The sequence below is a fragment of the Balaenoptera borealis genome, assembly GCF_965194805.1.
Source record: "Balaenoptera borealis genome assembly, contig: HAP1_SCAFFOLD_2214, whole genome shotgun sequence".
Lineage (NCBI taxonomy): Eukaryota > Metazoa > Chordata > Mammalia > Artiodactyla > Balaenopteridae > Balaenoptera > Balaenoptera borealis.
This window is the reverse complement of record NW_028122069.1, coordinates 1-13,364: the sequence shown is the minus strand read 5'-3', so window position 1 is coordinate 13,364 and position 13,364 is coordinate 1. Positions and strand designations below refer to the sequence as shown.

At 58.0% G+C, this 13,364-nt stretch overlaps 1 protein-coding gene across 1 annotated transcript; it reads left to right on the top strand.

Annotated features, from left to right (window-relative positions):
• Nucleotides 1-4,100: 4,100 nt before the first annotated feature.
• Nucleotides 4,101-5,646, top strand: LOC309622349 (metallothionein-1E; the record flags this gene model as incomplete). The annotated part of the gene is made up of 3 exons (XM_082409445.1): nucleotides 4,101-4,187; nucleotides 4,763-4,828; nucleotides 5,555-5,646. The coding sequence occupies exons 1-3, from the start codon at nucleotides 4,160-4,162 to the stop codon at nucleotides 5,644-5,646; spliced, it is 186 nt and encodes a 61-aa protein (XP_082265571.1). The 5' UTR covers nucleotides 4,101-4,159.
• Between the last annotated feature and the right edge of the window lie 7,718 nt (nucleotides 5,647-13,364).

Genomic DNA, 13,364 nt, shown 5'->3' with positions numbered 1-13,364 from the left:
GTGCCCTGTCCTGGGCACAGATGGGGCAGGCAACCTGAACCTAGTGTCTGAGAGCAATGATCTCAGGACAGAGGACACCATCCTAAACTCAGGGTCTGGGCCTGAGGGCAGCTGGGGCCAGGCCTGCTGCTGGGAAGGGTGGCTCCGGACAACGCGTGGTCCGACCGCACGCTGCCCTCGCTTCCCCAGGCTGCTGCTCCTGCTGCCCCGTGGGCTGCGCCAAGTGTGCCCAGGGCTGCGTCTGCAAAGGGGCCTCGGACAAGTGCAGCTGCTGTGCCTGATGTCGCGGAGAGCCTGCCCCGGGTGTCAACAGAGCAACCAGGACGAACCTGCATTTTACCGTTTTTCATACAACCGGACCTGACGCTACATTCCTTTTTCTATGAAATATGTGAGCTGTAATAAAAGTTGTTGACTTCATTCTGGCTCTGTCTTCCTTTGTCTGTCTTGGACAAAGAGACTCCGTGCCCATCAGGGCTGGCGTGGGGAGCTGGGCTGGAAGTGCAGAGACCTCGGCTCTGGACCAAAGAGGACCCTCCCCCACCCCCCAAAACACACACACACACACGGAGCGTCTTAGCCGCTTAGGTTAATGTGAGCTTCAGTTTCTCAGCTCCAAAGGAAAGCCTCGCCCAGAAGACACAGGGCATCGGACACACAGAGGACGCACTCCCTCTATTCCCCTTAGGAGTATGGATTGCAGAGCAAGTGGTCCGTTTCTCATTTTCCTTCTCTGGGGGCCCCTGCCAAACTCAGTCCTCGGTGATGAGAGCCTGGAAAAGCACCCAGAGGGGATGGAATCCCACACCCCCCTTGTTTGACTTCTACACGGGGCTTGCGTCTAACACACCCTGGAAAGACCTATTTGTATTTTCTGCCACAGTTTTCACCCTGGTCAGTAAAAAGAATCGCTAAGAAAAAAATGTAAAAGGACACGATATGGGAAACCCATTTTTCCCTTCAACACGTAAAATCACCTTAACACGTGGAGGAGCAATTCTGAAAATTAGAGGCTCTCATAGGCTGCACATACATTGAAGTGTGTGCTTGAGTCCCGGGAACACTTCACACATGCCCCACTGTGTGGACCACACACGCCTGGAGCAGCTCTGCCCCCTGCCTCCCCACACGCAACATCAGTCTTGGCTCGCCCAGGGCTACGGACAGGACACTCGCCACCCCTGACGGCTCCCTGCAGGGGCTTGGCCCTGAATCTTCGCCAGTGCCTCCCTAGATCAGCCTGACATCGTCCCTTCCCTCAAAATCCAGCCCGTGGCTACCTGACACCCCGAAAGTGACTTGGATTTGTCTGGTGGGCATTTCCCAGCCGTTTCCCGGAGACTTGGTTTCAGAAGGAGGACTTCACGTGTTCCGCTGCAGAGTGATGGTGGTGCTGCAGTGCGGAGGGCCTGGTGGTGTTTATTAGCAAGACGTGTGTGCTGAGGGGACAGGTGATATAGTTCAGGTGCTGGGCCCCCTGGCGGTCTGGGGAGGGAATTCCTATTTCATGGGCACTCCAAGAGAAAGAGGAGACAAGAGGCTCAGAAGTCAGGACCAAGATCGGCCACAGGTGCCCTGTGTGAAGAGGGCATTTCGGGAGCCGGCCCGTGCTGCGTGCGTGGGTGCTGGTGTCAGGCACCCGGGTTCACAGCCACCGTGCCACTTCCTGACCTGGCAAGTCACTGATACTCTCTGAGATGTCATTTCCTCCTTTCTATAGAAAAGATTAATTTCCAAGAGGGGGAATAAGCGAGACAGTGGCCTGGTTCCTAGCTCGGGCTTCCCACACGGTGTCCTTTCTGATCGCTATCTCCACACTGACATCTGTGCACGGAGAATCCTTTAGCTCCCAACAAGCTCCTGGAGAAAGGCGCCCTGCTTTGCAAGCAAGCCCATGGTGAGGGCAGAGATGGATAGGAACCTTGCTTATCCAGTGCCAGAGGGCGTGGGGATCTCCTCCAACAAGCCCCATGGAACGAGTCACCGCCACAGCATTTGGACACACTCAGTGAACCTGCATGGTCTGGAGCGACGGTGCCAATTCCAGAGAGGTTAAGCAACTTACCCAAGGGCACACAGCCTAGACTCAAAGGACCAAACCTACACTACAGCTGTCTCACCTCCCGGCCACATGGTGCCGGTTATGACATCACTGGAGGCTGAATCCGGCCTCTCCTTTTTCAGGGCCACAAGGGTCTTCGGAGACAGTCCAGCTGTGCTCCTGGCTGCAGAGGTGGGAGGCTGAAGCCCAGAGAGGTCACAGAGCTGTGCAGAGGGTTCTGACTGCCAGCTGCTCAGTGCTTTCCCACTGCTGCCTCTGGGCCAGGTGTTCAGTGTCCTCACCTTTCATGGCATGACATGCTGTCCGGTTGGGCGGGGGGCTGCAGTCAGCCTGCAGGAGGGCCAGTCCCATCTGTGCCACAGATAGCCATGGGACATAACCTCGCTGTGGCTCAGTCTCCGCTGCTCTAAAGGGCAAAAAAATAGTGTCTGGCTCTCGGGATGAAAGAACTGAATCCGTGCAAAGAATGTCAGAATATACTGGGCACTCAGGGAGTAATCGATCATATCACCTATTTATTTATTTATTTGTTATCATTAGCCTAGGAGACATTGTTCTCCTTCCAGACACGCAAGCAAGGATGGTGTGTTTAGCTCTGTGTTCTGGGTCGTCCTCATCAACCCTGTGAGCATGGGACCACTTCCCCGGAGGGGGTTATCCTCCCTTCACGCAAGGAGCCATTGACACTACAGATAGAAAGCCGTGAGCAAGACAGTCGGTGTCCTCCTAACAGATGCAGAAGGATCCTGCCATCTCTGCTGTCACCTGCACCAGGATTTCCTTACCATTTTCTTTTCAGGGATTTTCTGAAATACGTTGTACCAAAAGAAGCCTCTTGAACACTGCTGAAGGAGAGAGTCAGAAGGAAGCCACAAAAGCATAAATACATTCCTATTCTGTCACTTCGGTCCCCCCCCAGGATTCAGCTGGACACGGTAGAGACGGGCTGAAGACACAGCTCTGGGCCAAAGGGGAGCTTTCTCACTGACTCTCTCTTTCAGCTGCGAAGCCACAAGACCACAGAAGCAGGGCACCACTCCCCAGCACCGTGTGCCTGCCTTTACTGTAGCCTCCTCGTACTGTAGGTAGTTTGGCCTTTGGGAAACGGGCTGCTGACTACTAGCTCCCTTCCGGGTTGGTGTGACAATTCAAAGAGCAAAAGTGATTAACAAGGCTTGGCATGGACTCCATGGTGTGTAATCGTCAGGACTACCCAAAGGGAACTCTCCACTTGTGTCGCTTTGTTATTTCATGCCAGGTCTGCCTATCGCCTACAGTGATGCCTTCCCTGGGGAGCATCCCATGATCAGGGAACCTCCACCCTGGCGTGGGGTGGACCGGCCACGGTGAGGAGCGCCCCGGCAAAGTTTAGGCAAAGGAGCCCCCGGAGAAATGCGCCATGATCCCTCCAGGAAAGGAAAACACAAGTGACGACTAGCGGCCGAAGGCAATGTTCATCGCGGGGCGGTTACAGGAGACGGTACCGGAAAAGTGCTTCCAAAGGACCGTGGTGGGGACCGGGGCTGCCAACGCCTGGGGACACACGGGGTGGGCGAAACGGCGGTGAGGGTCACATGCGCCTGCGGTCTCTGACACCGCTCCCCGGCTCCGGCCAAGCCAGGGACACGAGCGGGAGGCGGGGGCTGTTCTCAGGCTGCAGGAAACGGCGACCCGGAGGCCGGCGGCGCGCGGCCTGGGGCGGGGAAGACCGGAGGACGCGGGAGCTGGATTCCTGCACAACCCGGCAACAGGGGGGCTGCTCCCGTCGGCCACATCGCAAAGGGGCGGCCAGGGGGCTGGGACACCGCTTACCGCACGGCACCCGCTTCCTCCGCTCCAGCCGGCACCGAAGTGGAATCGTGCGCTCGGCCCCGCGTGTTGCTCACAGCCCGGCCCAGGGCGCCGCGGGCAGCGCGGGCGCGGGCGCGGGCGCGGATCCGCGGGGCGGGTGCAAGGCGGGGGCGGGGCCTCTGCGCCCGGGCCGCCTCCTCGGCCTATAACTGAGCCCACGGGCTCCTGGCTCCCACACGCCCCCGACCGGACCAGTGAAGCCACTTCGCCCCTTGCTTTGGACCTCGGGCCTCACTCCTCCTCCAGATGGACCCCAAGTGCTCCTGCCCCACTGGTAAGGGAACCCTGGCTTTGAGCCTTAGGATGCCCCCCTTCGCAGGCACAGGACGAGAAGGGAGGGTTTTGAGTTGGAGCTCAGGAGGACTCCTGTCACGGGTCCAGGGCTTTCTTGCCTGCCAGGCTCCTGAGAGCACGTCAGTCTCCCTTTGCCTCTCCGTTAACACTGAGGGCACGGAGGCTCCAGGCTGTCCTTCTTGAGGTCACCCAGCTGGTCAGGGGACTGCTAGACCGGGACCCAGTGTTTGGAGGAGGCCTCGGAGCTGCCAGGACTTGATGGGAGGAGGGGACATTGCCTCTTTCGGGTTCAGGCCATGGGCCCTGGCCCCCAGCCCCAGTCAGCCTGGGCTGGGTCTGGAGCCTGGGACCTTCCCTGTGGAGTCCATCAGGAGGGGACCTACTCTCCTTGGACCAGAAGAGAGGAGCTGGGGCTTCTCTATCCGCCTGAGTGGACACGAGCTCCCAGGGCTGGGTCCTGACAGAGGAGGAGGGCTCAGGGAGGCATTGCTGACCGTCTGCTCTAGCTCCTGCATCCCTCTCCCTGCTCACCGCGGGCCTTTCCCTTCCTGGCAGGCGGCTCCTGCAGCTGCGCTGGCTCCTGCACCTGCAAAGCCTGCAGATGCACCTCCTGCAAGAAGAGTGAGTGTGCGGGGCCTTCTCTGGGAATGCGGGGTCTGGGCTGAGTGCGAGCAGGGAGCCCAGAGCTCAGCAGGCAGGAGCAGGACAGTGACCAAACTTCCCGGTAACCCCCACCACCCACCCCCCCCCCCACCACCAGGAAGGGATTCACAATCAGAGCTGGAATCACCTTCCAGATGACCGAGACCCAAGTGCGCACTAGAGAACAGGGAGACTGAGGCCCAGACGGGTCATTAACAAACAACCTCAGACCTGTCAGTAGAACTAGTCCTCCTGCCTCCTGAGTCACGCTTCTGAATCCTCTCAGGGACTGAAGCACTTTAGGGACATGAACTAGTGACCGTGTGTGGTTTCTCAGACCTGGGGCAGCCCCTTCCTGTCGAAGCAGCCCAGAGCTTCCCTATCCCGAGCGGGAGCTGCTCTGTCAGGGCTTTGCCTCCACTTTGATCCTGAGGACTTTGCTCACATCACTGACGGTGCTGGGCGCTGGCTTTCTCTCGTCCCCAGAGGCCCTGCTCACTGTCTCTCCAAGGCTCTGTGCCCTGTCCTGGGCACAGATGGGGCAGGCAACCTGAACCTAGTGTCTGAGAGCAATGATCTCAGGGCAGAGGACACCATCCTAAACTCAGGGTCTGGGCCTGAGGGCAGCTGGGGCCAGGCCTGCTGCTGGGAAGGGTGGCTCCGGACAACGCGTGGTCCGACCGCACGCTGCCCTCGCTTCCCCAGGCTGCTGCTCCTGCTGCCCCGTGGGCTGCGCCAAGTGTGCCCAGGGCTGCGTCTGCAAAGGGGCCTCGGACAAGTGCAGCTGCTGTGCCTGATGTCGCGGAGAGCCTGCCCCGGGTGTCAACAGAGCAACCAGGACGAACCTGCATTTTACCGTTTTTCATACAACCGGACCTGACGCTACATTCCTTTTTCTATGAAATATGTGAGCTGTAATAAAAGTTGTTGACTTCATTCTGGCTCTGTCTTCCTTTGTCTGTCTTGGACAAAGAGACTCCGTGCCCATCAGGGCTGGCGTGGGGAGCTGGGCTGGAAGTGCAGAGACCTCGGCTCTGGACCAAAGAGGACCCTCCCCCACCCCCCAAAACACACACACACACACGGAGCGTCTTAGCCGCTTAGGTTAATGTGAGCTTCAGTTTCTCAGCTCCAAAGGAAAGCCTCGCCCAGAAGACACAGGGCATCGGACACACAGAGGACGCACTCCCTCTATTCCCCTTAGGAGTATGGATTGCAGAGCAAGTGGTCCGTTTCTCATTTTCCTTCTCTGGGGGCCCCTGCCAAACTCAGTCCTCGGTGATGAGAGCCTGGAAAAGCACCCAGAGGGGATGGAATCCCACACCCCCCTTGTTTGACTTCTACACGGGGCTTGCGTCTAACACACCCTGGAAAGACCTATTTGTATTTTCTGCCACAGTTTTCACCCTGGTCAGTAAAAAGAATCGCTAAGAAAAAAATGTAAAAGGACACGATATGGGAAACCCATTTTTCCCTTCAACACGTAAAATCACCTTAACACGTGGAGGAGCAATTCTGAAAATTAGAGGCTCTCATAGGCTGCACATACATTGAAGTGTGTGCTTGAGTCCCGGGAACACTTCACACATGCCCCACTGTGTGGACCACACACGCCTGGAGCAGCTCTGCCCCCTGCCTCCCCACACGCAACATCAGTCTTGGCTCGCCCAGGGCTACGGACAGGACACTCGCCACCCCTGACGGCTCCCTGCAGGGGCTTGGCCCTGAATCTTCGCCAGTGCCTCCCTAGATCAGCCTGACATCGTCCCTTCCCTCAAAATCCAGCCCGTGGCTACCTGACACCCCGAAAGTGACTTGGATTTGTCTGGTGGGCATTTCCCAGCCGTTTCCCGGAGACTTGGTTTCAGAAGGAGGACTTCACGTGTTCCGCTGCAGAGTGATGGTGGTGCTGCAGTGCGGAGGGCCTGGTGGTGTTTATTAGCAAGACGTGTGTGCTGAGGGGACAGGTGATATAGTTCAGGTGCTGGGCCCCCTGGCGGTCTGGGGAGGGAATTCCTATTTCATGGGCACTCCAAGAGAAAGAGGAGACAAGAGGCTCAGAAGTCAGGACCAAGATCGGCCACAGGTGCCCTGTGTGAAGAGGGCATTTCGGGAGCCGGCCCGTGCTGCGTGCGTGGGTGCTGGTGTCAGGCACCCGGGTTCACAGCCACCGTGCCACTTCCTGACCTGGCAAGTCACTGATACTCTCTGAGATGTCATTTCCTCCTTTCTACAGAAAAGATTAATTTCCAAGAGGGGGAATAAGCGAGACAGTGGCCTGGCTCCTAGCTCGGGCTTCCCGAACGGTGTCCTTTCTGATCGCTATCTCCACACTGACATCTGTGCACGGAGAATCCTTTAGCTCCCAACAAGCTCCTGGAGAAAGGCTCCCTGCTTTGCAAGCAAGCTCATGGTGAGGGCAGAGATGGATAGGAACCTTGCTTACCCAGTGCCAGAGGGCGTGGGGATCTCCTCCAACAAGCCCCATGGAACGAGTCACCGCCACAGCATTTGGACACACTCAGTGAACCTGCATGGTCTGGAGCGACGGTGCCAATTCCAGAGAGGTTGAGCAACTTACCCAAGGGCACACAGCCTAGACTCAAAGGACCAAACCTACACTACAGCTGTCTCACCTCCCGGCCACATGGTGCCGGTTATGACATCACTGGAGGCTGAATCCGGCCTCTCCTTTTTCAGGGCCGCAAGGGTCTTCGGAGACAGTCCAGCTGTGCTCCTGGCTGCAGAGGTGGGAGGCTGAAGCCCAGAGAGGTCACAGAGCTGTGCAGAGGGTTCTGACTGCCAGCTGCTCAGTGCTTTCCCACTGCTGCCTCTGGGCCAGGTGTTCAGTGTCCTCACCTTTCATGGCATGACATGCTGTCCGGTTGGGCGGGGGGCTGCAGTCAGCCTGCAGGAGGGCCAGTCCCATCTGTGCCACAGATAGCCATGGGACATAACCTCGCTGTGGCTCAGTCTCCGCTGCTCTAAAGGGCAAAAAAATAGTGTCTGGCTCTCGGGATGAAAGAACTGAATCCGTGCAAAGAATGTCAGAATATACTGGGCACTCAGGGAGTAATCGATCATATCACCTATTTATTTATTTATTTGTTATCATTAGCCTAGGAGACATTGTTCTCCTTCCAGACACGCAAGCAAGGATGGTGTGTTTAGCTCTGTGTTCTGGGTCGTCCTCATCAACCCTGTGAGCATGGGACCACTTCCCCGGAGGGGGTTATCCTCCCTTCACGCAAGGAGCCATTGACACTACAGATAGAAAGCCGTGAGCAAGACAGTCGGTGTCCTCCTAACAGATGCAGAAGGATCCTGCCATCTCTGCTGTCACCTGCACCAGGATTTCCTTACCATTTTCTTTTCAGGGATTTTCTGAAATACGTTGTACCAAAAGAAGCCTCTTGAACACTGCTGAAGGAGAGAGTCAGAAGGAAGCCACAAAAGCATAAATACATTCCTATTCTGTCACTTCGGTCCCCCCCCAGGATTCAGCTGGACACGGTAGAGACGGGCTGAAGACACAGCTCTGGGCCAAAGGGGAGCTTTCTCACTGACTCTCTCTTTCAGCTGCGAAGCCACAAGACCACAGAAGCAGGGCACCACTCCCCAGCACCGTGTGCCTGCCTTTACTGTAGCCTCCTCGTACTGTAGGTAGTTTGGCCTTTGGGAAACGGGCTGCTGACTACTAGCTCCCTTCCGGGTTGGTGTGACAATTCAAAGAGCAAAAGTGATTAACAAGGCTTGGCATGGACTCCATGGTGTGTAATCGTCAGGACTACCCAAAGGGAACTCTCCACTTGTGTCGCTTTGTTATTTCATGCCAGGTCTGCCTATCGCCTACAGTGATGCCTTCCCTGGGGAGCATCCCATGATCAGGGAACCTCCACCCTGGCGTGGGGTGGACCGGCCACGGTGAGGAGCGCCCCGGCAAAGTTTAGGCAAAGGAGCCCCCGGAGAAATGCGCCATGATCCCTCCAGGAAAGGAAAACACAAGTGACGACTAGCGGCCGAAGGCAATGTTCATCGCGGGGCGGTTACAGGAGACGGTACCGGAAAAGTGCTTCCAAAGGACCGTGGTGGGGACCGGGGCTGCCAACGCCTGGGGACACACGGGGTGGGCGAAACGGCGGTGAGGGTCACATGCGCCTGCGGTCTCTGACACCGCTCCCCGGCTCCGGCCAAGCCAGGGACACGAGCGGGAGGCGGGGGCTGTTCTCAGGCTGCAGGAAACGGCGACCCGGAGGCCGGCGGCGCGCGGCCTGGGGCGGGGAAGACCGGAGGACGCGGGAGCTGGATTCCTGCACAACCCGGCAACAGGGGGGCTGCTCCCGTCGGCCACATCGCAAAGGGGCGGCCAGGGGGCTGGGACACCGCTTACCGCACGGCACCCGCTTCCTCCGCTCCAGCCGGCACCGAAGTGGAATCGTGCGCTCGGCCCCGCGTGTTGCTCACAGCCCGGCCCAGGGCGCCGCGGGCAGCGCGGGCGCGGGCGCGGGCGCGGATCCGCGGGGCGGGTGCAAGGCGGGGGCGGGGCCTCTGCGCCCGGGCCGCCTCCTCGGCCTATAACTGAGCCCACGGGCTCCTGGCTCCCACACGCCCCCGACCGGACCAGTGAAGCCGCTTCGCCCCTTGCTTTGGACCTCGGGCCTCACTCCTCCTCCAGATGGACCCCAAGTGCTCCTGCCCCACTGGTAAGGGAACCCTGGCTTTGAGCCTTAGGATGCCCCCCTTCGCAGGCACAGGACGAGAAGGGAGGGTTTTGAGTTGGAGCTCAGGAGGACTCCTGTCACGGGTCCAGGGCTTTCTTGCCTGCCAGGCTCCTGAGAGCACGTCAGTCTCCCTTTGCCTCTCCGTTAACACTGAGGGCACGGAGGCTCCAGGCTGTCCTTCTTGAGGTCACCCAGCTGGTCAGGGGACTGCTAGACCGGGACCCAGTGTTTGGAGGAGGCCTCGGAGCTGCCAGGACTTGATGGGAGGAGGGGACATTGCCTCTTTCGGGTTCAGGCCATGGGCCCTGGCCCCCAGCCCCAGTCAGCCTGGGCTGGGTCTGGAGCCTGGGACCTTCCCTGTGGAGTCCATCAGGAGGGGACCTACTCTCCTTGGACCAGAAGAGAGGAGCTGGGGCTTCTCTATCCGCCTGAGTGGACACGAGCTCCCAGGGCTGGGTCCTGACAGAGGAGGAGGGCTCAGGGAGGCATTGCTGACCGTCTGCTCTAGCTCCTGCATCCCTCTCCCTGCTCACCGCGGGCCTTTCCCTTCCTGGCAGGCGGCTCCTGCAGCTGCGCTGGCTCCTGCACCTGCAAAGCCTGCAGATGCACCTCCTGCAAGAAGAGTGAGTGTGCGGGGCCTTCTCTGGGAATGCGGGGTCTGGGCTGAGTGCGAGCAGGGAGCCCAGAGCTCAGCAGGCAGGAGCAGGACAGTGACCAAACTTCCCGGTAACCCCCACCACCCACCCCCCCCCCCCCACCACCAGGAAGGGATTCACAATCAGAGCTGGAATCACCTTCCAGATGACCGAGACCCAAGTGCGCACTAGAGAACAGGGAGACTGAGGCCCAGACGGGTCATTAACAAACAACCTCAGACCTGTCAGTAGAACTAGTCCTCCTGCCTCCTGAGTCACGCTTCTGAATCCTCTCAGGGACTGAAGCACTTTAGGGACATGAACTAGTGACCGTGTGTGGTTTCTCAGACCTGGGGCAGCCCCTTCCTGTCGAAGCAGCCCAGAGCTTCCCTATCCCGAGCGGGAGCTGCTCTGTCAGGGCTTTGCCTCCACTTTGATCCTGAGGACTTTGCTCACATCACTGACGGTGCTGGGCGCTGGCTTTCTCTCGTCCCCAGAGGCCCTGCTCACTGTCTCTCCAAGGCTCTGTGCCCTGTCCTGGGCACAGATGGGGCAGGCAACCTGAACCTAGTGTCTGAGAGCAATGATCTCAGGGCAGAGGACACCATCCTAAACTCAGGGTCTGGGCCTGAGGGCAGCTGGGGCCAGGCCTGCTGCTGGGAAGGGTGGCTCCGGACAACGCGTGGTCCGACCGCACGCTGCCCTCGCTTCCCCAGGCTGCTGCTCCTGCTGCCCCGTGGGCTGCGCCAAGTGTGCCCAGGGCTGCGTCTGCAAAGGGGCCTCGGACAAGTGCAGCTGCTGTGCCTGATGTCGCGGAGAGCCTGCCCCGGGTGTCAACAGAGCAACCAGGACGAACCTGCATTTTACCGTTTTTCATACAACCGGACCTGACGCTACATTCCTTTTTCTATGAAATATGTGAGCTGTAATAAAAGTTGTTGACTTCATTCTGGCTCTGTCTTCCTTTGTCTGTCTTGGACAAAGAGACTCCGTGCCCATCAGGGCTGGCGTGGGGAGCTGGGCTGGAAGTGCAGAGACCTCGGCTCTGGACCAAAGAGGACCCTCCCCCACCCCCCAAAACACACACACACACACGGAGCGTCTTAGCCGCTTAGGTTAATGTGAGCTTCAGTTTCTCAGCTCCAAAGGAAAGCCTCGCCCAGAAGACACAGGGCATCGGACACACAGAGGACGCACTCCCTCTATTCCCCTTAGGAGTATGGATTGCAGAGCAAGTGGTCCGTTTCTCATTTTCCTTCTCTGGGGGCCCCTGCCAAACTCAGTCCTCGGTGATGAGAGCCTGGAAAAGCACCCAGAGGGGATGGAATCCCACACCCCCCTTGTTTGACTTCTACACGGGGCTTGCGTCTAACACACCCTGGAAAGACCTATTTGTATTTTCTGCCACAGTTTTCACCCTGGTCAGTAAAAAGAACCGCTAAGAAAAAAATGTAAAAGGACACGATATGGGAAACCCATTTTTCCCTTCAACACGTAAAATCACCTTAACACGTGGAGGAGCAATTCTGAAAATTAGAGGCTCTCATAGGCTGCACATACATTGAAGTGTGTGCTTGAGTCCCGGGAACACTTCACACATGCCCCACTGTGTGGACCACACACGCCTGGAGCAGCTCTGCCCCCTGCCTCCCCACACGCAACATCAGTCTTGGCTCGCCCAGGGCTACGGACAGGACACTCGCCACCCCTGACGGCTCCCTGCAGGGGCTTGGCCCTGAATCTTCGCCAGTGCCTCCCTAGATCAGCCTGACATCGTCCCTTCCCTCAAAATCCAGCCCGTGGCTACCTGACACCCCGAAAGTGACTTGGATTTGTCTGGTGGGCATTTCCCAGCCGTTTCCCGGAGACTTGGTTTCAGAAGGAGGACTTCACGTGTTCCGCTGCAGAGTGATGGTGGTGCTGCAGTGCGGAGGGCCTGGTGGTGTTTATTAGCAAGACGTGTGTGCTGAGGGGACAGGTGATATAGTTCAGGTGCTGGGCCCCCTGGCGGTCTGGGGAGGGAATTCCTATTTCATGGGCACTCCAAGAGAAAGAGGAGACAAGAGGCTCAGAAGTCAGGACCAAGATCGGCCACAGGTGCCCTGTGTGAAGAGGGCATTTCGGGAGCCGGCCCGTGCTGCGTGCGTGGGTGCTGGTGTCAGGCACCCGGGTTCACAGCCACCGTGCCACTTCCTGACCTGGCAAGTCACTGATACTCTCTGAGATGTCATTTCCTCCTTTCTATAGAAAAGATTAATTTCCAAGAGGGGGAATAAGCGAGACAGTGGCCTGGTTCCTAGCTCGGGCTTCCCACACGGTGTCCTTTCTGATCGCTATCTCCACACTGACATCTGTGCACGGAGAATCCTTTAGCTCCCAACAAGCTCCTGGAGAAAGGCGCCCTGCTTTGCAAGCAAGCCCATGGTGAGGGCAGAGATGGATAGGAACCTTGCTTATCCAGTGCCAGAGGGCGTGGGGATCTCCTCCAACAAGCCCCATGGAACGAGTCACCGCCACAGCATTTGGACACACTCAGTGAACCTGCATGGTCTGGAGCGACGGTGCCAATTCCAGAGAGGTTAAGCAACTTACCCAAGGGCACACAGCCTAGACTCAAAGGACCAAACCTACACTACAGCTGTCTCACCTCCCGGCCACATGGTGCCGGTTATGACATCACTGGAGGCTGAATCCGGCCTCTCCTTTTTCAGGGCCACAAGGGTCTTCGGAGACAGTCCAGCTGTGCTCCTGGCTGCAGAGGTGGGAGGCTGAAGCCCAGAGAGGTCACAGAGCTGTGCAGAGGGTTCTGACTGCCAGCTGCTCAGTGCTTTCCCACTGCTGCCTCTGGGCCAGGTGTTCAGTGTCCTCACCTTTCATGGCATGACATGCTGTCCGGTTGGGCGGGGGGCTGCAGTCAGCCTGCAGGAGGGCCAGTCCCATCTGTGCCACAGATAGCCATGGGACATAACCTCGCTGTGGCTCAGTCTCCGCTGCTCTAAAGGGCAAAAAAATAGTGTCTGGCTCTCGGGATGAAAGAACTGAATCCGTGCAAAGAATGTCAGAATATACTGGGCACTCAGGGAGTAATCGATCATATCACCTATTTATTTATTTATTTGTTATCATTAGCCTAGGAGACATTGTTCTCCTTCCAGACAC